Source organism: Gastrolobium bilobum, unplaced genomic scaffold (assembly GCF_033153095.1).
Source record: "Gastrolobium bilobum isolate Gb01-03AN ecotype WA unplaced genomic scaffold, APGP_CSIRO_Gbil_v1 utg13920, whole genome shotgun sequence".
Lineage (NCBI taxonomy): Eukaryota > Viridiplantae > Streptophyta > Magnoliopsida > Fabales > Fabaceae > Gastrolobium > Gastrolobium bilobum.
This window is the reverse complement of record NW_026896835.1, coordinates 36,827-63,059: the sequence shown is the minus strand read 5'-3', so window position 1 is coordinate 63,059 and position 26,233 is coordinate 36,827. Positions and strand designations below refer to the sequence as shown.

At 32.1% G+C, this 26,233-nt stretch overlaps 2 protein-coding genes across 2 annotated transcripts; both read right to left on the bottom strand.

Annotated features, from left to right (window-relative positions):
- Positions 1 to 9,589: 9,589 nt before the first annotated feature.
- Positions 9,590 to 12,642, bottom strand: LOC133302256 (wall-associated receptor kinase 2-like). The gene is made up of 3 exons (XM_061502007.1): positions 11,775 to 12,642; positions 10,883 to 11,065; positions 9,590 to 10,794 (listed from the first exon to the last, which is right to left on the bottom strand). The coding sequence occupies exons 1-3, from the start codon at positions 12,640 to 12,642 to the stop codon at positions 9,590 to 9,592; spliced, it is 2,256 nt and encodes a 751-aa protein (XP_061357991.1).
- Positions 12,643 to 17,308: 4,666 nt separating this feature from the next.
- LOC133302255 (wall-associated receptor kinase 2-like) lies at positions 17,309 to 20,361 on the bottom strand. The gene is made up of 3 exons (XM_061502006.1): positions 19,494 to 20,361; positions 18,602 to 18,784; positions 17,309 to 18,513 (listed from the first exon to the last, which is right to left on the bottom strand). Exons 1-3 carry the CDS (start codon positions 20,359 to 20,361, stop codon positions 17,309 to 17,311), a joined length of 2,256 nt encoding a protein of 751 aa, XP_061357990.1.
- Positions 20,362 to 26,233: the final 5,872 nt, after the last annotated feature.

The following is a 26,233-nucleotide window of genomic DNA, read 5'->3' as shown; positions in this document are numbered from 1 at the left end:
ATGTCATGATGGTAATGAAAACTTGCAACATAAGGGCTGTAAACCAAAAGCAAACTTTTGCCACATATAAACTTTTCAAACAAAAAAATTCACACAATGCAAAAAAATAAACCTTAGTAGATTAGGGTTACAAAACCTACAACAAACGCTTTGATTAGGGTTCACAAATTCGGATAGCAAACAAATAAAAAAATTCTAAAACCTAAAACACAATGCAAGTTAAGAAACCTTACCTATCCTTGAGATTTCACGATTTGGACCGTATTTTGGTGCAATCCACACGCCTGAGGGAAGGGTTTGGGGCGTTCTTCAGCTGCTCCTGCGGATTTGGGGTTTGGGCCGCCTCCTTAGTCGATTAGGTTTCCTACCCCCCCCTCTGCCGAATGGGGGGGTTTTTAAAAAATAAATCCGTCGATATTTAGTCGACTAAATATCGTTACTTAGTCGACTAAATATCCCAAAAATGTAGTAGATTAAGATTATTTTTTAGTCGACTAAATTTGTTGTAGTCCACTTTCTGAATTTTGACCATTTGCTCGACTAAAATAGCAAGGTAGTCGACTAAAAGGGGGCAGGTTGGTGGATAGTTCTGGATCAGGGGCAAATTGATTATTAATTAATTAATGAAGGGCAAAAGGGTCAAAAAGCCGTTTAAATGGACTTAAGTATGTTTTCGATTTAGAAAATGAAAAGTAATGGTTTGTGGTAGCCTCAAAGTGTGTTTTCATCCATTTTCAACTTAGTGAACTCAATCTCATCTTCACAACGCATTTGGCATATTTTATGTTTAGCTATTCCAAACAAATCCTTTATTTGTTTTGATATTCGCTATACACATTCATTAAGTTTCATTAAAGGTAAGATGCCACTGTACATAAATACATTGCTCTTGAAATTTTGTTAATACTAATATTTATCTTACGTAAATAAATATGAACGTTATGCAAGTTAGTTTGTGTCTCCCTACAAATTCTTATCTTCAAGATTCTGATCAAATATCTCTTATGATTTTAAAAACACGCAATACATTAAGGGATAATTATATAATAATAAAAAAAATGCTAGAATGAGGCGCAAAAGTACAATGGTTCAGAAGAAGAATTCTAAGCAATTATGCCAAATCAAGTGACGAAGACTTCTAATTAAAATGTTACCACCGCAACCCCTAATAAATCTTTTTAATGTATAGTAAATTTAAATTATTTTTATAACATCGTTCTATTAGGAATGTGGCTTCCATACTCAAGAGGGGGGTGAATTGAGTATTACAAAATTTTCGCAAAAGCCTCCTTCTAGTTTCTAAATAATTATTTAAAGCAAACTTTGATATGTGGAAAGCTAATCAATACATTCAGAAAATTCATAACATATAATATATCAACATTATAGAGTTTATACTAGCACATACAAGTAGGGATGGCAAAGCAGGCTGCCCGCCCCGCCCCGCCCATGCCTGCCAAAAACGGGTTAGCCCGCCCCGCCCCGTTTAGGCGGGCGGGGCGGGCTACCCGCCAAGCCCGTCAGATTTTACACTAAAAAAATAAAATAAAAAATAAAAATTCCAGCCCGGGCGGGCTGGCGGGCTTGGCGGGGCGGGCTTGGCGGGCGGCGCTAATGGTCAAGTTTCACGGGTGCTTGAAAAACCTTTACAATCTTCCAAGATTTCGGGTTCTTGGATACCTTTCAATCTCCAAGTTTACGGGTACTTTGTAACCTTACAATTCACTCCAAATTTACTTAGGTATTTGGCTACCTCTCAAACAATGGGTCTCACAACCCTTTCAACTCAAGAATACAAGAAGGAAAATATTAAGAAATGAATATACACTCTCAAAGTGTGGATACACAACTTGAAGCACTATGGGTATATGGATTTTCAAGATATGAGCTCAAATATATTTGATCTTTGAAAGATATGAAAGAATATGCAAATGATAGTGTAGAAGCTCTCAAATCATCCTTAAGATGTGTAGGAATGGTGATCAATTCGTTTTAGGGTCATAAGGAATGTATTTATAGTGTTTCCATTGAAAACTAGCCGTTCATAGCCGTTTTATGCATTTTGCCCAGTAAGTATTCGAATACTTTGTGTGTAGTATTCGAATACTTCATTTATAGCCGTTTATTCTGTCCAGCAAGTATTCGAATACTTTTCGTGGGGTATTCGAATACTTCATCCGGTATTCGAATATTGCATCAGGTATTCAAATACTTTATTCACAACAAGAGCACTGTTTCGTATTTTGGGCATCACTTGAGTTATACTTGTCGAATTGACGTGATCTTGGTCTAGTTGGAAAGATAAAAGAAAGATCTACAACTTTTATGAAAAACACAAGATCCAAATTCATCATCTTAGATACAAAAAATTGTATGGAAGGCAGAAGCAAAATTAAGCAATAAATTTTAGCTTCAAATGTGTTCTAACTTGCTTCCAACCACTTTTTGTGAAAGATATTGACTTGATAAATATGTTTTGAAGTTATAAAATATGTCAAGGATCTTTTCCTTAGATTTTTCAAATTTCTTTCAAGTATATAAAGATTATGATTATGCAATTTGAAAAAACACGTTTACTTTTAGAAAAACTTTGAGCTCATGCAATGCCATCTATCATATACCCTCACATATATTCTAAGTCATAAAGATATATTCTAAATATAATTTTAGACTTAGCTTCATGTCGTGTTTCTTGGATCCTTACTTGAACTTGATGTGTTGACTTGTTGAATATGACAATGTTTGGCACTTTGTTGGTTTTGATCATTTTTCACCATGGTTATGATATTGAGATTCTCTTAGATGTTGTCCATATGGTTAGTTGTCTTTGATCTTGGTGTTGCTCTTCTAATTATTCCTCGTTGCTCTTGATCCAATGATCTTGTCACTTTGATATGACATTACTCTTCTTGTGTGGCTACATTATACATCTTCAATATCCACATACGGTTTATGCTTTTTGCTCTTGATCAAAGCTCTTCTCTTTTTGTTGTTGCCATTTTGTTATCATCAAAACATACCTTGTATCTACACATTCAATTGTATAAAAAATATTCTGCATTCAATTTTATCTTATACTTAATCAATAAGTCATTGTAAACATTAATAACTTCAAAAATGTCAAGTCATGAAATGACGTAACATATTATTGAATATTACATATTATATCTTTTAATCAGCTATAATTTCTAATAGTATTATATATTTTTTCCTTGCAAAAAAGTATTACATATTATTATTAAGTACTCAATTAAAAGGAATGGACATTGAATGTTTTGTAGTATATCGTTATTTTAATGTTATTTAAGATTAGTTATTTCCAACCCAATGAGTAGTTGGCTTTTCATATTTTTCACCAAATTATTTTTTGTAAAGTTAAAGTATTATTAATAATAAATACAATATATTAAATATATTTTTATATATATGTTAATTTTGTATATAATTATTTATAGTTATGCAATTAAGATAATGAATGATATTTTGATATTAGCACATTCAACTTCAACTATTAAGTGGTTGTTAGAATATTAAAAGTTCTAACTCATATTTTTTCCCCTTTCTGTGTGCAATTTTTTTTTTTTTGAATGTAAAAGTAGTGATATATACGGCCTACCAGTTAAAGCATCTCTTATCTTTGTGGTGGATATTTCGAACCATAATGAGTAAAGACCAAATAGGGATTGAAGATATTGATACTTGATGATAATGGTTGTTACAAATAGTACCTTTAACATAATCTATAAAAAGTATTTCAAAGAGTAGTATAATTGATTTGGTTCTGTCTAGAAGGAGATAACATTACAGTTTGGTACAGGTAAAACAGAACAAAAAGAGAGAGCAAGAGAGTCTTTTTTTTTATTATCTTTATTGTCATTTCGGTTGTGGTTGGGTCTGTTTTCCTTCCTTTTTTTATTATCATGCAGAATTGGTCTTTCATGCACAATGAGTACTTCATTAAGGGGGTGTATAGGATTAGGATTTCAAAGGATTTTAATGGATTATTTTTGGACAAAAATATTCATTGGTATTCAATTAGGATTTTAAAGGATTGAAAAAAAGTCATGTGGTACCGATTAGGATTTTAAAAGATTATTTTAGAGTCCGTCTAAATCCGTTGGTATTCAATCACGATTTTAAACAAAGGAAAAATAATCTTGTGGTATTCAAAAATCTTATGATTTTAATGGATTTTATATCGGTGTGGATTTCGTGAGACTTTTTAGTGAGAAATATAAATAGGATGTCTCTTTACAATCACACCATAACCCCTATGATTTCTTGAGATTTCTCTATTACAGTGTCTTCTTCTTCCTTTGGTGGATAGATCCGCTCGAAACCGAGTACCGCCATTGGAGCTTCGTCAAAGCTCAAAATCAACAGAGTTTTGAGCCATTTTCATCACAAACAACCCAGAAACAACAGCCCAACAAGAAATTCATCTTAAAAACAACAGATTTTGGAGCAATTTTTGAAAGTTTAAAAACGATTTTTCAAGCTATTGGTCATGATTTTTCATGGTACGAAAATGTGTGATTTTTGTATTAAGAACAACATAAAACAGTGAGAAAATAACGGGAGAACAAAAACCCCTCAAACCAATTTTCATTTTATATCAATGAAACAAGATCGATTTAAAGAAAGATTGAAACTTTCATAATATGAATCCTATGTTTCATAATAATACATTTATGAACGAAATTCATTTGTTATAGGAAACAATTTCAAACAATTTTTGTGTCAATAGATCATGAAAAACTTCTTTTTCATAACCCCCAAAGCAATTTAATGTATCGATTGAAAATAATTTGAGAATCTTTCTAAACTTTCATATAATAAAACCCAAAAATACAGATTCGAAATTTTCTTGAAATACTCAATGAAAACATGCATATGATATATGGTTAGTGTAACACCCCGTGTATACTCGGTCTGTTAACATGTCATCGTATTAAGCCACGCTTAATTAAATGTTGCGGAATATCTTTTTCTTTTCAATTATGACGTCATTATACTTAGCCAAGTTAATTACTTAATCATTTTCATAAAAACATCGCATGTGTGTAAATTGCAAAGAGACAGCTAACGTAAATACCTCAAGATATAATTAAGTGAGTATCTAAGTCACGGATCTACAACACGTAGTCCAGACAATATCCTGATACATTAATACAACTCAAACTAAAGGCATAAAGTCAAGTCAATGTGGCATGGACAATCCCAATGCTCACCAAATAAACAACATAACCAACAGAGTCTCAACACAGTAATCCATAAAGCTAATGACATAATAACTTCAGACATAATCCAACTTCCAAGCATAGTCAGCATACATAAGCAGATAAACATCAATCAACTAAGCTCCGGCCTCCTGCCGCTAGAGGTCTCAACCCCTGGGTTATCGGAACCTGAAATAAGCGCCCCAAACGTGGGGTGAGATCTCTAAACAGAAATCTCAGTAAGGCAAGGGGTTCTCAAGGATCCTCCACCCCAAGCTCACTTACATGTGCAATATAAGTTCCAAAAGCAGTTAAACAATATAAGTTCCAAAACAGCAGATAATTATGTCATGTGTTATAACTAATCTAATGGGCAGAGAAACGCAAGAATACGTCTATTACCCACACTAGTGCAAGACGCCACTTGCACCCACTCACAGTCTCACCCTATTGTATGACGCCACATACTCAGGCTTACCGTGTAAGTGGAACAACACATACATATTAAAAGCAATTGCACATAAAGCTCAACAACTTTTTCAATTATCAAAGCATGTAAACACATCATGCATATAAACCATTCCCCCATGAGGTATGGTGGAACCACACAATGGCTAAACCGAGGACACGAAAGCTTACCTTGCAAGCTAACTATCCAAGCCAATAGTCCAACCAAGCTCAAAGCCCACACACAGCAGAATCACAATCTGTTTTGGACCAGCAATCATATCAATATTCAAGCACCACAAGCATATGACATAAAGACAACTCTTTTCCTTTACGTTTCATGTCTTTAGGCTTCTCACAAGCCATAAGCCCTTAATCACTATGATTCTGACTTAGATTAATTATTACAGAAGTCCACATAAGCCAATCATGGGTCCACTAACCCAAAATAACATTTTGTATGAACAGTACCGCTACTGTTCTCGGAAACCCAGAATATCCGGATATTTGTCGGGGACATATCTGGATATCCCATATCCGGATATGCATATCCGGATATCAATATCCGGATATCCATATGCGGATATCAACAGACCCCATATACGGATGCCAATATCCGGATATCATATCCAAATATTTCGTGACAGAATGCACTTTCTGCATTTCGCGAGATATCACTCCAAAGGTTCGGTTTTTAACACTTTAAAACGTTAAAGTATGCATCTTTAAGCCCATTTAAGTTCATATACTAATTGGTTACTTGTTTAACTCATTAACATGCCAAGACTCAACCTTTAAACCAAGAAAACTCATGATCAAGTTAGGAAACATACCCAAGGCTTCAAAACAGAAGCTAGAGGTGCTCTTGGAGCTCTCTAAGAAGCCTCAACAAACTGACTTTGCCAAGCCACGAAAATGGTAATCAAAGGTGGGATGGGTTCCTTGGGTGATTTTCTATGAATTTGGTGTATGGACTTAAGGATTTGGTTGAGTGTGGAGGGAGAAATCAAAGGAGGAATAAAACTTGAAAACCTAGCCTTCCATGGAGGAGAGGCTCGGCCTTGAGGAGAGAGAGGGAGAGGGAGCTGGTGTGAATAGTGTCATCTTAAGTGATTTGGACTTATATGCATAGGTGGCCCTTTTTACCGGTTGTTTTTCTTTCGCGTATTTTCACTTAAACTGACTCATAATTAACTTAAAGCTACTAATATATTTTTATTTTTCTGAACTCATTTACATTAATTTTATTTCCTAAGAAACAATATTCATAATTTACAGTACGGTTTCTGCATCGTTTTTGACGAAATGCACTGTGGTTCACTAATTTTGCACTGTTTGCATACAAAACTTAAAACTCATTACTTTATCATTCTTGGGTCTCTTTTGACTTGCTTGGCATATATTAGGCTTTCTTATTCTTATTTCATCAATTATTTATTTCTGGACTCTACCGGTTGCTTAAACAGCAGTACAAAATACCCGGTAGAAAACACTATTCACGAGATTTTCACGGAATGATGCACTTACAATTGGCCTATTGTACATGGTCCAACCCTTGATTCAAGAAGCTCGTAGTCAACTAGAGTTGTGGCCCAATAAGTATGACCCAATTGTTGAAAGAGGCAATAATTTAAAATATAACAAATTACAATCGAATCGAAGTCCCAGTAAAGCAATAGATGTGATTGTGATTTGTTTGGGAAGAAAAGAAAAGCAACATATTTGGCATGATTTGAGATTAAAGATTTGGGATGTATTTTGAATTATTTATTTGTAATTTTTATTTATTTTTAGATGTTAATTATTGTTATATTTATTTTAGGAAGTTTTATTATTTTTAGAATTTTAGATTTAGAATTTTGAATCAATTTGTAATTAGTCTATAAAAGGGTGCTTATTACCCTTATTCTAGGAGTTGAATTTTGTTATTTTGTTAAAAGAAATTGAAAACCGGAGGGTTACTCTTTTGAGAAAATCCCAACTTTCTATTTAGCCACTTTTCTATGCGCTTTCAGCATCATTTTATAGACTAATTACAAATTGATTCAAAATTCAAAAATCTAAAATTTTAAAAATAATAAAACTTCCTAAAATAAATATAAAAGTAATTAACATCTAAAAATAAATAAAAAAGTACAAATAAATAATTCAAAATACATCCCAAATCTTTAATCTCAAATCACGCCGAATATGTTGCTTTCCTTTTCTTCCCAAACAAATCACAATCACATCTACTGCTTTATTGGGACTTGGATTCGATTGTAAATTGTTATATTTCAAATCATTGCCTTTATCAACAATTGATTCATTCTTATTTGGCCATAACTCTAGTTGACTACGAGCTTCTTGAATCAATGATTGGACCATGTATAATAAGCCAACTGTAAGTGCATCACACCTTTCGGTGGCTTGTTTTCATGTGATTGCTAATATTCATACTGTTGCTCATTGGACGGTGGCTGAAATTGCTACAGTAAAAGTGCAAAGGAAACACGGTTCCAATTCTCTTATAATTAGAGAATTGTTTCCTTCAATTCAAGGCATCCAAATCCCGAAATCAAGTTCAAGTGTGTTCTCTTTACTTGCCCACTTAGAAAATATCAAAGTCATTTTATTATCAATTTCTTTCTAAATTATACTTACTAGTTTAGTATTTTTTTTTTTTACAAATATTAAAATATAATTTATTTTTTTGTCTTTTCATTTAATACATTTTAGTTCAAGCAATTAAAAAAATGTTAGGAAAATTTGTTAGCAGATGTAACAATTCTTTTTTTTTTTTACTATAATTTTCCTTTAAAATTTAACATACATCTTATACCAATATTGTTTGTGAAAGCAATTTTATATAGATATAGATTTTAAAATTAATAGGGAAAATATTTTTCCTTTAAGTACATAATTTTGTGTAGTGAAACTACATTTTTTTATTATAATAGTGTTTACTATAATATTCAACCAATTATTTTTTATTCATCAAAATTTACTTTTTATTTACTTTTCAATTGGTTAAATATTCCGTTAAAACACTTTTTTCGCTTTATTGATCATTTGACTAGTCCGTGTCCAGCCAAACAGGATCGCATGCAGGGGTGGACCTACATGGGGGCTAGTGGTGGCCCCCGCCCCCCTAAAAAATTATTAATTTAAATTTTTTGCATATAGAAAAACCAATTCAATGGTAGGTTGCAGCATTAGACTAGCGATGTACACACAATATATAAATAGTGCATGGTTAAGTGTATAACTTGATATAGCAAGCTTTACGTTGTACAAAAGTAATAGCATTGTGAATGATTACAGGATGTTGTAGCTATCAACGAATGGAGATTTTCCAATTTAAGGGAATACAAGGAGAGAAGTATTGAAGTGGAAAATGAAGCTTTTGATCGTTACATGTAGAATGTAGATTTACTAGAAGTATTTTAAATGGAAAAATGGAATTAGGTAGTATTTACTAGAAGCTTTTTACCTATTCATGACCGGTACAATTAGAACTAGGTTGTTAAAATGGAAAAATGTTTTAAAACTGAACTAGACCGGCTAGTTTTATTGGTCGGACTTTGAATCGGTTATATTTTAGTTTGATTATTATTCAGTTTATATGATATTTAACAAATTTAATAGCTAATTGAATTATGGTTTAATGTTGAAAAATTGGCCAAAATGAATTGGAATGTCAATAGTTATTGAACATATGAGTTAATATAAAATTTTTCGCCCCCCATAATAATAATTCCTGGGTCCGCCATATGAGTGGTAGAGCATAGACGATTAAAACACAAATGTACAAGAAACTAAAGGAAACATCAAGTTCATTAATGCATCAAAGCATATTCACATGTGTTAAGAAAGTTTCGGATCAGGTTCCGAGTAAGGACAGACTTGCTAATCACTATGATTTCATAATCTTTACCACCTAATTATCTTCCACCACTCAATATCATGGAAACCTGGTTTAAGCTATACATCCCAGAATTTACACCACTTGAACCAACTCCAGCTTCGATGTCAACATAGTAAGGAAACAAATCATCATTGAGAAAGTGCCCTGTCTCATCTGAAGACATCTCGACACTTTCCTGTCTGTTCTTTATCATTATTCTCAGTCCTTCAAGTTCCATTGCCACTTCCTTCATGGTAGGCCTTTTCTTACCCTTCTCACTTAAACAACGTTTTGTGATATTGGCAACTTCCAATACTTGCTCAAGCTCAACAATATTTGCCTCATTTGTTATTTGGTTATCCACAATTGCAAGTAACCTTCCATCATTCATTGAAGAAACAAAGTACATTGCTAGATTTGTATCACTCTCAGGCCTGCTGAAAGAAAGTGCCTTCTTACCTGTGATTAGCTCTGCTAGAACAACCCCAAAGCTATAAACGTCGCTCTTCACAGTTAATTTGGTCGTGTTGACATATTCAGGGTCAAGATACCCTAGAGTCCCTTGCACAAAAGTGGTTAACTGAGTTTGATCAAGAGGAATAAACCTTGAAGCTCCAAAATCCGAAACCTTTGCAGTGAGATCAGAATCTAGTAGTATATTAGAAGTTTTCACATCTCTGTGTATGATTGGTGTTGAAGCAGCAGAATGCAAGTATGCAAGGGCTCCAGCAGTTTCTGTTGCTATTCTCAATCGTGTTTCCCATGAGAGTCTTGTAAAAGATTGGGTTTGATCATGAAGATGCTGAGAAATGGTACCATTAGGAATGAATTCATAGACAAGCGAGGGAAGTTCTGTCTCTAAACAACACCCCAAGAGCTTTACCACGTTCCTATGGTTGATTTGGGAAAGCACATATACCTCATTGATGAACTGCTCAATATGGATTGGGTTATTGATTTTGGACCTTTTTATAGCTACCATTCTGTTATCAAGTAATTCTCCTTTGTAAACTTTTCCATAATACCCTTGGCCAAGGACCCTTCCTTCATCAAAGTTGTTGGTGGCCTCCTTGAGTTCCTCCTCACTAAACACTCTCGCTGTTTCACTTGATCTTCCATGCTTAGCTAACAGTTGTTGTAACAATATGCCACCATTTTGTGCAAAATTTTTCTCTTTACGTTTGAAGAGCTTTCTGTTCTTCATCCACCAATACACACAAATTACGATTATAATCACTACACCTGCCAATGAAAAAACAAAGGATCATTTTTGACAATATTCATCGTAATAGTACAAAGTGCTATACGGTTCCAGTGTTATTATACTCACCCAATGCAATTATCACACTGATAAATGTCCTTGAATTAGTACTTGATTTGGGAAGGCAACCGGTTCCATCAATTTTCCCATCTCCTTTGTGTCCTTTGGGGCACGAACAATAGTAGCCCCCGCGGAAGTTGTGGCATATTGCTCCATCAATGCAATTGTTGGATTCCAAGCATTTATTAATTTCTACAAGACAATATAAAAGTGAGTTTTCCATAGTCCATATACTATGGTTTGAAATCAAGTCATGCATTTACTATCATATCACTCGCACTCATGAAATCAAATCATTGCACTTTCAAGAGCCAATTATTGACAAGATAATTGTCATAAACATCAATATCACCTTTATCCCAAACTAGTTGAGTCAGTAAATCATGCTGATATGTATGCATGGAAAAATTGTTTTTTAACTGAAAAAATTCCCATAACAGAGAGTTTATGAACAAAGGGAATAACAGAAATTCTTAACCAACTATAACTTATAACCCTAATAGGATTCTGTAATTAATTTCCAATCAATAGTATATCAAGCCAAGACCGAGAGATTCCTAAATATAACCATCATTAATATTATTGTTTTACTGTTTACCATTAAACAGATATCTCCACAATAATGTGAATTAGAATTACTGAATTACCATTGTCTCTCACCCGTATGTAAGAACATTAAAATGCTAACCTTAGGCTATAAAGCTCCTCTTTGCATATATAGGGAAGCATTACCTTTGTTGCAATTGCAAAAGGCCCAATACAAGAATCTAACATGCGATCTATCATTGTCACGAAACCTTAAACCCTAAACATGAGTATACCTTTTACATTGTGTTGCTTAAAAATATTTGGTAAAAGGTTAGCGAAATCGCATGAAGAAATTTGAAGTAATTAATAATACCTTCACAGCCATCAAGAAGGTAAGGGTTTCCCTGAAAACCATCAGAGCAGTGGCAACGGTAGCCAGGTCCATTCTTTGAATTGGAGCAGTAACTGTTTTCTGCGACACACGCATAGCTAGAAAGGTTTTTCTTTGCTTCCTCGCATGTTTGTTTCCCCACTGACCAATCCACCACCACAGGAAACATTGTCCTCTGCAAGTTTACAATATCTGTGGACACGAAGTTGTAAGCTCCTTCTTCAACCAAAAACGCATAACCACATGTACTGAAGTCGTGTACAGTAGTGTGTCTTTTCTGTGAGCTTGAAGATTCAAAAACGACAGTGGATAGTCCCTCGGGGATAGAAGCCTCGCAACAACCAGTGCCAGTGCAAGTACCATTAGCTACGATCTCAACAAGACTGTTGCAAAAAGACTCGCATCCTGTGTTGTAGTCTTTCTGCGAACCATGGCCAGTTATTAGTCCAAGCGTGTCACAACCAATTGCAGTTAATTTGTTTCGGGTTGATGAGATGTGAAAGTGACTCAACTTGAGGCCACTAGTTTCCCAAATTGTAGGTTCTCCGCTATCATTGTAGCAATTTTTAGCTGATGGCAATGAGATACGCAATTCACCATCGAGTGAGATGTTTAGCACTGTTGTTTTTCCACCTTGCAAGAATGGGGTGGGTGGTGAACCTGAAGTTTGGTTGCATGTGATGAGGAATGGGGTGTCAAGGTAACAACCCTCGGTTGTGCCAAATGGGTAGGGAATTTCAACGGAACCACATTTTCTTGTGCAGTTTGGAAGGGGTTCTGCTGCTGTTTCTACTGCCAAAAGCATTGCCAGAAGCAGCAGAAGGAGATGCTGCGTTGACTGCATAGCCATCACTTTGTTGTTTGGGTACCTCTCTTCTATGTGTATATTTTTTTCTTCTGCTTTTGTAACTTTAAGAAGAAAAGTATGATGAAATTTATATTTTGTTGGAAATTACAGGGTTTTTGGTATAAGTGAGGAAGAAAAACAGAGAAGATCGATTAATATTATATGTTGACGTGATACCAGTGTGATTTTAAGGTAACACAAGATACAAAGTACTAATTCCTAAAATATAATGAAAATAATTCTAAAAGATTGTAAGATATAATCTTCATATTATATATCCTTCTATATATCTTTTTTTTTCTTGGCTTTTATAACCGTTGGAAGAAGAGTACGAGGGTTTTAGGCATTGTTGTTAAAATCTCGATTTATCATTACGATTTTTTTTTCATCAAAATAATTTTACTAATATTCTAAACGCTTTCACGTTTTTACGATTTTATATGATTTTTTATATTACAATTTTATATTTTACGATTTTTTAATTCCTTTCCAATTTTACTTAAGATCTCGATTTTAAAAACATTGATTTTAGGTACAAAGGAAGGAGAGAAACAGGAGAAGATTGATCAATATGGATATCATATAATGTGATTTAATGCAATAAAAAAAGCATATATTTTTATTTATATTAAAGAGGGAAGGAAATAAATTATGAAATATAAAGAAATAAGAAAAATATTTTTATAAATCATGAAATATAAGGAAATCAGAAAATTAATCCTAAAAGATTGTTTAGAATACGTATCTAATCTACCTGATTTGCAGTGAAAAAGAGATATAATAAAATAGTGCGTCTAATTTAGTTAATTTTTTGACAGAATTTAAATGCAATGATTTCTGACGGAAAATTCAATTTATGGTTGATAGTCCATTTCGACAAAGATCCGTCAAAACGTTCGACAATATTTTTTACGGACATTTTTTGTTTGAAAAAATATGTCGAAAATCAAGAGTTTTTTTTCCAAGTAGTACATCCTAGACTCTTTTAACATACAATTTTAATATTATATGATATTTTTTAGATAATTTAATTCATTCTCACAATTACCACGTCCCATAATTGGATAATAGTTTACAATTTAATCTAGTATTTATTATTATTATTATTATTAATATTAATATTATTATTATTATTATTACTGAAAACTAGGTAATATATGAATAACATATCCCATAAAATAATATTAAAAAATATCAATTTAAGGCACGTAGAATCATGGTCAAAACCCAAAAGGTGAAACAACATCAAAGGTGAAGCTAAAGTTGCAATGTTCTATATACAACGGCAAAAAACTTTAATTATTGTATTTTAATTAAATAATTACGCATTTATTACAGTTTTGGAAATAATTTCGGATCTATTGCACAATGTGACGCCTCATTTAGGCGTCTCTCACCTGAGGGAAGACGCCCCAATGGGGCGTCTCTCACCTAAGGTTGACACGTGTCATTTTTTTCCAAAAAAAATAATAATTTAATCAGAAAACTTCTGTAGGCCATAACTTTTGACTCGGGTATCCAATTCAGGTAATTTTTTATTTATTCCACATAACTTTTCGAGATCTACGCAATGACATCTCATTTGATATATTTTATTACTCACAAACACAATTTTAATTTGCAAGAATGGTATTATAAGAGCGGTTAAACCCAGAAGCCTCTGAGTTCTGGGTTTGTGATTTAATATAAAAATATATAATAACTTTTGATTTGTGATTTAATTTTTTTTTATAATACTTTTTTTTTATTATAACAAAAATTTGGTTTGTGATTTAAATTAAAATTAAAAATAAAAATTATTATTAATAAGGAAAACAAAAGAGTAAAGACATTTTTTGATCCCTAACAAAAAAACACGGTCCCCACTTTAGTCCCTTACAAAAATAAATTAGTCAGTTAGTCCCTAACAAATTCAAGGTGGACCATTTTAGTCCTTTTGAGGGACTAATATGGGTCTTTTTTGAATTTGTGAGGGACCACGATTTCAACTAAATGGGTCCACTTTGAATTTGTTAGGGACTAACTGACTAATTTATTTTTGTAAGGGACTAAAGTGGGGACCGTATTTTTTGTTAGGGACTAACAATGGTATTTACTCAAAACAAAATAAAGATTTGATTTGTGATTTAAACTAAAATCAATTTGAAAAATCTGTAGAAATAAAGAATATAATTAAATAAATATTCTCAATCTATAAGGAAGAAGGATATTATTTTTGAAATTAATGATTAATGCTATAAGCTTCTGGGTTATTATTCGTGGTCTGAAATTAATGATGGCTTATGAATGTTTTTCAAAAATAAAATTACCTAAATTAGGCGTGATTGCCTCTTGATTGAAACCTAATTTAGACGTGATTGGTGATATGTCAAGTGTTGACACGTGTCACATTTTTAAACTCAGAAGCCTCTGAGTTCTGCGTTTGTTATTTTATATAAAAAAATAAATAAAGATTTGATATGTGATTTAATTTTAAAAATAAATTTTTTTACTTTTATTATAAAAAAATTTGGTTTGTGATTTAAATTAAAAGTAACAATTATTATTAATAAGGAAAACAAAATAAAGATTTGATTTGTGATTTAAACTCAAAAATCAATTTGAAAAATCTTTATTAATAAAGGAAATAATTAAATAAATATTCTAAATCTCTAAGGAAGAAGGATTACCTAATTTAAATTTAAATTATGTTTGTGAGAAATACGTATCTAATCTATCTGATTTGCAGTGAAAAAGAGATATAATAAAACAGTGCGTCTAATTTAATTAATTTTTCGACAGAATTTAAATGGAATGATTTTGGACGGAAAATTCAATTTATGGTCGATAGTCCATTTCGACAACGATCCGTCAAAACGTTCGACAATATTTTTGACGGACATTTTTTGTTTGAAAAAATATGTCGAAAATCAAGAGTTTTTTTTCAAGTTGCATATCCTAAACTCTTTTAACATAGAATTTTAATATTATATGGTATTTTTTAGATGATTTAATTCATTCTCACAATTACCACGTCCCATAATTGGATAATAGTTTACAATTTAATCTAGTATTTATTATTATTATTATTAATATTATTATTATTATTAGTAAAAACTAAGTAATATATGAATAACCTATCTCAAAAAAATAATATACAAAAATCGATTTAAGGCGTAGAATCATGCTCAAAACCCAAAAGGTGAAACAACATATCAAAGGTGAAGCTAAAGTTGCAATGTTCTATATAAAACCGTTTCTGAAGTGAAACCGCCATCGAATATGATATAATGTGATTTAATGCAATAAAAAAAGCATTAATTTTTATTTGTATTAAAGAGGGAAGGAAATAAATTATGAAATATAATGAAATAAGAAAAATATTTTTATAAATCATGAAATATAAGGAAATAAGAAAATTAATCCTAAAAGATTGTTTAGAATACGTATCTAATCTATCTGATTTGCAGTGAAAAAGAGATATAATAAAACAGTGTGTCTAATTTAATTAATTTTTTGACAGAATTTAAATGGAATGATTTTAGACGGAAAATTCAATTTATGGTCGATAGTCCATTTTGACAAAGATCCGTCAAAACGTTCGACAATATTTTTGACGGACATTTTTTGTTTGAAAAAATATGTCGAAAATCAAGAGTTTTTTTTCAAGTAGTATATCCTAAACTCTTTTAACATACAATTTTAATATTATATGATATTTTTTAGATAATTTAATTCATTCTCACAATTACCACGTCACATAATTGGATAATAGTTTACAATTTAATCTAGTATTTATTATTATTATTGTTAAAAACTAAGTAATATATGAATAACATATCCCATAAAATAATATTAAAAAATATCAATTTAAGGCACGTAGAATCATGGTCAAAACCCAAAAGGTGAAACAACATCAAAGGTGAAGCTACAGTTGCAATGTTCTACAACCGTTTTTGAAGTGAAATTGCTGCTGAATAGGTTTTCAACCGGTTTAATAAAAAAAAATCACTTTGTCCGCATACCGCCATACCCAATACTTTGCTATTTCGGTACCTTCTATATATCCTTTTTTTTTCTTACCTTTTATATGAGTACGAGTGTTTTTTTTAATAAACATTTAGTTTATCATGTTTTTAGAGCTAATATCACATGAATTACATAATCAAAAGCATGAATTCTTAGATTTTATAGTGAAAAAGCATGAAAATTGAAATTTAATCTCACATATCTATTTCTTATTGATTTTGAAGGAAAATTATATGAATTTGAGCAAGAATGAAATAAAGGACTTTGGAGTAGAAAATGAAAAATCAAAGAAGTCGCACCTAAGAGGCAAAGTCAATATTGAAGGACACGCTATTTACATGAAAAATATGAAAGAAAGCTTTGGTAGGAGCGCGTTTTGACGCATGCCAGAGCGTTATAACGCATTGTCATGCCATACAAATAAAAACGACCATGGTCATGATGAACAAGCGCCTCATAGCTAAAATTTGGTTTTACTCAATTTTTATACAGAAACACCTATTCAGAGGGAAAAAAAATGAACAAATAAAAATGTATGCAGAAATTTTATAGAAGATTAATGCATCAAAGCATATTCACATTTGTTATGAAAGTTTCGGATCAGGTTCCGAGTAAGGACAAACTTGGTAATCACTATGATTTCATAATCTTTACCACCTAATTATCTTCCGCCACTCAATATCATGGAAACCTGGTTTAAGCTATACATCCCAGAATTTACACCACTTGAACCAACTCCAGCTTCGATGTCAACATAGTAAGGAAACGAATCATCATTGAGAAAGTTCCCTGTCTCATCTGAAGACATCTCGACACTTTCCTGTCTGTTCTTTATCATTATTCTCAGTCCTTCAAGTTCCATTGCCACTTCCTTCATGGTAGGCCTTTTCTTACCCTTCTCACTTAAACAACGTTTTGTGATATTGGCAACTTCCAATACTTGCTCAAGCTCAACAATATTTGCCTCATTTGTTATTTGGTTATCCACAATTGCAAGTAACCTTCCATCATTCATTGAAGAAACAAAGTACATTGCTAGATTTGTATCACTCTCAGGCCTGCTGAAAGAAAGTGCCTTCTTACCTGTGATTAGCTCTGCTAGAACAACCCCAAAGCTATAAACGTCGCTCTTCACAGTTAATTTGGTCGTGTTGACATATTCAGGGTCAAGATACCCTAGAGTCCCTTGCACAAAAGTGGTTAACTGAGTTTGATCAAGAGGAATAAACCTTGAAGCTCCAAAATCCGAAACCTTTGCAGTGAGATCAGAATCTAGTAGTATATTAGAAGTTTTCACATCTCTGTGTATGATTGGTGTTGAAGCAGCAGAATGCAAGTATGCAAGGGCTCCAGCAGTTTCTGTTGCTATTCTCAATCGTGTTTCCCATGAGAGTCTTGTAAAAGATTGGGTTTGATCATGAAGATGCTGAGAAATGGTACCATTAGGAATGAATTCATAGACAAGCGAGGGAAGTTCTGTCTCTAAACAACACCCCAAGAGCTTTACCACGTTCCTATGGTTGATTTGGGAAAGCACATATACCTCATTGATGAACTGCTCAATATGGATTGGGTTATTGATTTTGGACCTTTTTATAGCTACCATTCTGTTATCAAGTAATTCTCCTTTGTAAACTTTTCCATAATACCCTTGGCCAAGGACCCTTCCTTCATCAAAGTTGTTGGTGGCCTCCTTGAGTTCCTCCTCACTAAACACTCTCGCTGTTTCACTTGATCTTCCATGCTTAGCTAACAGTTGTTGTAACAATATGCCACCATTTTGTGCAAAATTTTTCTCTTTACGTTTGAAGAGCTTTCTGTTCTTCATCCACCAATACACACAAATTACGATTATAATCACTACACCTGCCAATGAAAAAACAAAGGATCATTTTTGACAATATTCATCGTAATAGTACAAAGTGCTATACGGTTCCAGTGTTATTATACTCACCCAATGCAATTATCACACTGATAAATGTCCTTGAATTAGTACTTGATTTGGGAAGGCAACCGGTTCCATCAATTTTCCCATCTCCTTTGTGTCCTTTGGGGCACGAACAATAGTAGCCCCCGCGGAAGTTGTGGCATATTGCTCCATCAATGCAATTGTTGGATTCCAAGCATTTATTAATTTCTACAAGACAATATAAAAGTGAGTTTTCCATAGTCCATATACTATGGTTTGAAATCAAGTCATGCATTTACTATCATATCACTCGCACTCATGAAATCAAATCATTGCACTTTCAAGAGCCAATTATTGACAAGATAATTGTCATAAACATCAATATCACCTTTATCCCAAACTAGTTGAGTCAGTAAATCATGCTGATATGTATGCATGGAAAAATTGTTTTTTAACTGAAAAAATTCCCATAACAGAGAGTTTATGAACAAAGGGAATAACAGAAATTCTTAACCAACTATAACTTATAACCCTAATAGGATTCTGTAATTAATTTCCAATCAATAGTATATCAAGCCAAGACCGAGAGATTCCTAAATATAACCATCATTAATATTATTGTTTTACTGTTTACCATTAAACAGATATCTCCACAATAATGTGAATTAGAATTACTGAATTACCATTGTCTCTCACCCGTATGTAAGAACATTAAAATGCTAACCTTAGGCTATAAAGCTCCTCTTTGCATATATAGGGAAGCATTACCTTTGTTGCAATTGCAAAAGGCCCAATACAAGAATCTAACATGCGATCTATCATTGTCACGAAACCTTAAACCCTAAACATGAGTATACCTTTTACATTGTGTTGCTTAAAAATATTTGGTAAAAGGTTAGCGAAATCGCATGAAGAAATTTGAAGTAATTAATAATACCTTCACAGCCATCAAGAAGGTAAGGGTTTCCCTGAAAACCATCAGAGCAGTGGCAACGGTAGCCAGGTCCATTCTTTGAATTGGAGCAGTAACTGTTTTCTGCGACACACGCATAGCTAGAAAGGTTTTTCTTTGCTTCCTCGCATGTTTGTTTCCCCACTGACCAATCCACCACCACAGGAAACATTGTCCTCTGCAAGTTTACAATATCTGTGGACACGAAGTTGTAAGCTCCTTCTTCAACCAAAAACGCATAACCACATGTACTGAAGTCGTGTACAGTAGTGTGTCTTTTCTGTGAGCTTGAAGATTCAAAAACGACAGTGGATAGTCCCTCGGGGATAGAAGCCTCGCAACAACCAGTGCCAGTGCAAGTACCATTAGCTACGATCTCAACAAGACTGTTGCAAAAAGACTCGCATCCTGTGTTGTAGTCTTTCTGCGAACCATGGCCAGTTATTAGTCCAAGCGTGTCACAACCAATTGCAGTTAATTTGTTTCGGGTTGATGAGATGTGAAAGTGACTCAACTTGAGGCCACTAGTTTCCCAAATTGTAGGTTCTCCGCTATCATTGTAGCAATTTTTAGCTGATGGCAATGAGATACGCAATTCACCATCGAGTGAGATGTTTAGCACTGTTGTTTTTCCACCTTGCAAGAATGGGGTGGGTGGTGAACCTGAAGTTTGGTTGCATGTGATGAGGAATGGGGTGTCAAGGTAACAACCCTCGGTTGTGCCAAATGGGTAGGGAATTTCAACGGAACCACATTTTCTTGTGCAGTTTGGAAGGGGTTCTGCTGCTGTTTCTACTGCCAAAAGCATTGCCAGAAGCAGCAGAAGGAGATGCTGCGTTGACTGCATAGCCATCACTTTGTTGTTTGGGTACCTCTCTTCTATGTGTATATTTTTTTCTTCTGCTTTTGTAACTTTAAGAAGAAAAGTATGATGAAATTTATATTTTGTTGGAAATTACAGGGTTTTTGGTATAAGTGAGGAAGAAAAACAGAGAAGATCGATTAATATTATATTTTGACGTGATACCAGTGTGATTTTAAGGTAACACAAGATACAAAGTACTAATTCCTAAAATATAATGAAAATAATTCTAAAAGATTGTAAGATATAATCTTCATATTATATATCCTTCTATATATTTTTTTTTTCTTGGCTTTTATAACCGTTGGAAGAAGAGTACGAGGGTTTTAGGCATTGTTGTTAAAATCTCGATTTATCATTACGATTTTTTTTTCATCAAAATAATTTTACTAATATTCTAAACGCTTTCACGTTTTTACGATTTTATATGATTTTTTATATTACAATTTTATATTTTACGATTTTTTAATTCCTTTCCAATTTTACTTAAGATCTCGATTTTAAAAACATTGATTTTAGGTACAAAGGAAGGAGAGAAACAGGAGAAGATTGATCAATATGGATATCATATAATGTGATTTAATGCAATAAAAAAAGCATATATTTTTATTTATATTAAAGAGGGAAGGAAATAAATTATGAAATATAAAGAAATAAGAAAAATATTTTTATAAATCATGAAATATAACGAAATCAGAAAATTAATCCTAAAAGATTGTTTAGAATACGTATCTAATCTACCTGATTTGCAGTGAAAAAGAGATATAATAAAACAGTGCGTCTAATTTAGTTAATTTTTTGACAGAATTTAAATGCAATGATTTCTGACGGAAAATTCAATTTATGGTTGATAGTCCATTTCGACAAAGATCCGTCAAAACGTTCGACAATATTTTTTACGGACATTTTTTGTTTGAAAAAATATGTCGAAAATCAAGAGTTTTTTTCCTAGTACATCCTAGACTCTTTTAACATACAATTTTGATATTATATGATATTTTTTAGATAATTTAATTCATTCTCACAATTACCACGTCCCATAATTGGATAACAGTTTACAATTTAATCTAGTATTTATTATTATTGTTATTATTAATATTAATATTATTATTATTATTATTATTAAAAACTAGGTAATATATGAATAACATATCCCATAAAATAATATTAAAAAATATCAATTTAAGGCACGTAGAATCATGGTCAAAACCCAAAAGGTGAAACAACATCAAAGGTGAAGCTAAAGTTGCAATGTTCTATTTACAACGGCAAAAAACTTTAATTATTGTATTTTAATTAAATAATTACGCATTTATTACAGTTTTGGAAATAATTACGGATCTATTGCACAATGTGACGCCTCATTTAGGCGTCTCTCACCTGAGGGAAGACGCCCCAATGGGGCTCTCTCACCTAAGGTTGACACGTGTCATTTTTTCCAAAAAAAATAATAATTTAATCAGAAAACTTCTGAAGGCCATAACTTTTGACTCGGGTATCCAATTCAGGTAATTTTTTATTTATTCCACATAACTTTTCGAGATCTACGCAATGACATCTCATTTGATATATTTTACTACTCACAAACACAATTTTAATTTGCAAGAATGGTATTATAAGAGCGGTTAAACCCAGAAGCCTCTGAGTTCTGGGTTTGTGATTTAATATAAAAATATATATAAAATTTTGATTTGTGATTTATTTATTTTTTATAATACTTTTTTTTTATTATAACAGAAATTTGGTTTGTGATTTAAATTAAAATTAAAAATAAAAATTATTATTAATAAGGAAAACAAAAGAGTAAAGACCATTTTTGATCCCTAACAAAAAAACACGGTCCTCACTTTAGTCCCTTACAAAAATAAATTAGTCAGTTAGTCTCTAACAAATTCAAGGTGGACCATTTTAGTCCTTTTGAGGGACTAATATGGGTCTTTTTTGAATTTGTGAGGGACCACGATTTCAACTAAATGGGTCCACTTTGAATTTGTTAGGGACTAACTGACTAATTTATTTTTGTAAGGGACTAAAGTGGGGACCGTATTTTTTTGTTAGGGACTAAAAATGGTATATACTCAAAACAAAATAAAGATTTGATTTGTGATTTAAACTAAAATCAATTTGAAAAATCTGTACAAATAAAGAATATAATTAAATAAATATTCTCAATCTATAAGGAAGAAGGATATTATTTTTGAAATTAATGATTAATGCTATAAGCTTCTGGGTTATTATTCGTGGTCTAAAATTAATGATGGCTTATGAATGTTTTTCAAAAATAAAATTACCTAAATTAGGCGTGATTGCCTCTTGATTGAAACCTAATTTAGACGTGATTGGTGATATGTCAAGTGTTGACACGTGTCACATTTTTAAACTCAGAAGCCTCTGAGTTCTGCGTTTGTTATTTTATATAAAAAATAAATCAAGATTTGATATGTGATTTAATTTAAAAAATAAATTTTTTTACTTTTATTATAAAAAAATTTGGTTTGTGATTTAAATTAAAAGTAACAATTATTATTAATAAGGAAAACAAAATAAAGATTTGATTTGTGATTTAAACTCAAAAATCAATTTGAAAAATCTTTATTAATAAAGGAAATAATTAAATAAATATTCTAAATCTCTAAGGAAGAAGGATTACCTAATTTAAATTTAAATTATGTTTGTGAGAAATACGTATCTAATCTATCTGATTTGCAGTGAAAAAGAGATATAATAAAACAGTGCGTCTAATTTAATTAATTTTTCGACAGAATTTAAATGGAATGATTTTGGACGGAAAATTCAATTTATGGTCGATAGTCCATTTCGACAACGATCCGTCAAAACGTTCGACAATATTTTTGACGGACATTTTTTGTTTGTAAAATTATGTCGAAAATCAAGAGTTTTTTTTCAAGTTGTATATCCTAAACTCTTTTAACATACAATTTTAATATTATATGATATTTTTTAGATGATTTAATTCATTCTCACAATTACCACGTCCCATAATTGGATAATAGTTTACAATTTAATCTAGTATTTATTATTATTATTATTAATATTAATATTACTATTATTATTATTATTATTAAAAACTAAGTAATATATGAATAACATATCTCATAAAATAATATTAAAAAATATCAATTTAAGGCACGTAGAATCATGGTCAAAACCCAAAAGGTGAAACAACATCAAAGGTAAAGCTAAAGTTGCAATGTTCTATATGCAACAGCAAAAAACTTTAATTATTGTATTTTAATTAAATAATTACGCATTTATTACAGTTTTAGAAATAATTACGGATCTATTGCACAATGTGACGCCTTTTTTGGGCGTCACATGTGACGCCTCATTTAGGCGTCTCTCACTTAAGGGAAGATGCCCCAATGGGGCGTCTCTCACCTAAGGTTGGCACGTGTCATTTTTTTACCAAAAATAATAATAATTTAATCATAAAACTTCTGAAGGCCATAACTTTTGACTCGGGTATCCAATTCAGGTAATTTGTTTTTGATTCTATATAACTTTTCGAGATCTACGCAATGACATCTCATTTGATATATTTTATTACTCACAAACACAATTTTAATTTGCAAGAATGGTATTATAAGAGTGGTTAAACCAAGAAGCCTCTGAGTTCTGGGTTTGTGATTTAATATAAAAAAATATATAAAATTTTGATTTGTGATTTAATTTTTTTATAATACTTTTTTTTATAATAACAAAAATTTGGTTTGTGATTTAAATTAAAAGAGTAAATACCCATTTTGGTCCTTAACAAAAAAATACGATCCCCATTTTAGTCCCTTACAAAAATAAATTAGTCAGTTAGTCCCTAATAAATTCAAAGTGGACCCATTTAGTTGAAATCGTGGTCCTTCACAAATTCAAAAAAGACCCATATTAGTCTCTCAAAAGGACTAAAATAGGTTCACTTTGAATTTGTTAGGAACTAACTGACTAATTTATTTTTGTAAGGGACTAAAGTGGAGACCGTGTTTTTCTGTTAGGGACCCAAAAGGGTATTTACTCAAATTAAAATTAAAAATAAAAATTATTATTAATAAGGAAAACAAAATAAAGATTTGATTTGTGATTTAAACTAAAAAATCAATTTGAAAAATCTGTAGAAATAATGAAAATAATTAAATAAATATTCTAAATCTCTAAAGAAGAAGGATATTATTTTTGAAATTAATGATTAATGCTATAAGCTTCTGGGTTATTATTCGTGGTCTGAAATTAATGATGGCTTATGAATGTTTTTCAAAAATAAAATTACCTAAATTAGGCGTGATTGCCTCTTGATTGAAACCTAATTTAGACGTGATTGGTGACATGTCAGGTGTTGACACGTGTCACATTTTTAAACTCAGAAGCCTCTGAGTTCTGCGTTTGCGATTTAATATAAAAAATAAATCAAGATTTTATTTGTGATTTAATTGAAAAATAAATTTTTTTATTTTTATTATAAAAAGAATTTGGTTTTTGATTTAAATTAAAAGTAACAATTTTTATTGTCGCGACCGAATCGCGACGTGACGACGAAAGGTTTGAACGATTAAAAACAATGGAGTCACCACCAAGGTTTATTTGGGAAAACATTGGAAAAAAACCATTTTATCTGATAAAACTGGTCTTTGAAATCAGAATTGGATTCGGGAGTCGATTACGAGTAGGGAAGGTATTAGCACCCTACACCGTCCGTTTAAAAAAACAGTTACCTTATATTAAATGTGCAAATTATTGATAAGATTTTAAATGTTTATTTCACCCTGAAGAATTGAATTACATTGACTAAAGAAAAATAAACTATTTTTTGAAAATTTATTTTTGTGCTTGACGGGTGGGTCCCTTTTCGACGTATCCCTCGGTACAATAGGGAACTCAAAGCTACGTCGTTCTGTAGAAAATGTTTATGTGTTGATTGATTTTAAACTTAAGATAATAATTTTGCAGTGACGAAAATAAATAAAAAGGGGTTATAAGATTAACAAAGCATCATGCATAAATTAATCCCCCGTATAATTTCTAAGCTATATAAGAAAATTTCTAATAAAACATGAAAAGCATAAGAAAATTCCTAAAATAAGAACATAAAAATATGTAAAGAAAATATAATCTAAAGAAGGAAGTAAACGGACCTACCTCGAAAATGACCAAAACTTGGTGTATGGAGCCAAGTTATGCAAGACCAGCCCAACTCTCCTCAAAGATGATCAAAACCTAGGGTATAGAGCTAATGCATGTCATGTTTTGAGGTTTTTTTTATTTGGGGACATGAAGATGATGCAAATGCATGTCACATGATGCAAAAGATTGGGTTGTTCTTTTTTTTTGTTAAAGATGGTAAACCACCGTAAATCAGGGCAAGCTTTCAAAGATACCCAGTAAAATGACAACTTTCTTTGTCAACGGCATTACAGAACAACGTAAAAAGACAGAAGAAGACACGACAAGAATATGCCCAACTCATGAGCCCGGCAGAGCAGTTCGAATACTTGAAGAAAACACCACCTATTGGGATGGAGTTGTGAAGGTGCCACATCAAGATAACGAAGGACATCTCTCTGGAAAGCAGAGAAAGGAAGACAGACTCCTAAGTCTGAGAATAAACATTTATATATATAAAAGGAAGCCTTATCACCTTGGCTGGAAGGTAAGCATATCCTTTCATCTTCTCTGGGGACTTCAACCTGGAAAGAGTTATTGGTAGGGTCATCAGAGAGACGCAAAGAGTTCAATGCTGATTGGAGTGAAGCAGGATCATCTTCGAAAGATGAATGAATCCCTAAAGCTTCTTCATCTACCCACTCTAGGCCCGTAAGATTTGACGAGTGAGAGAAACGAGAAGCGAGCGCTAAGG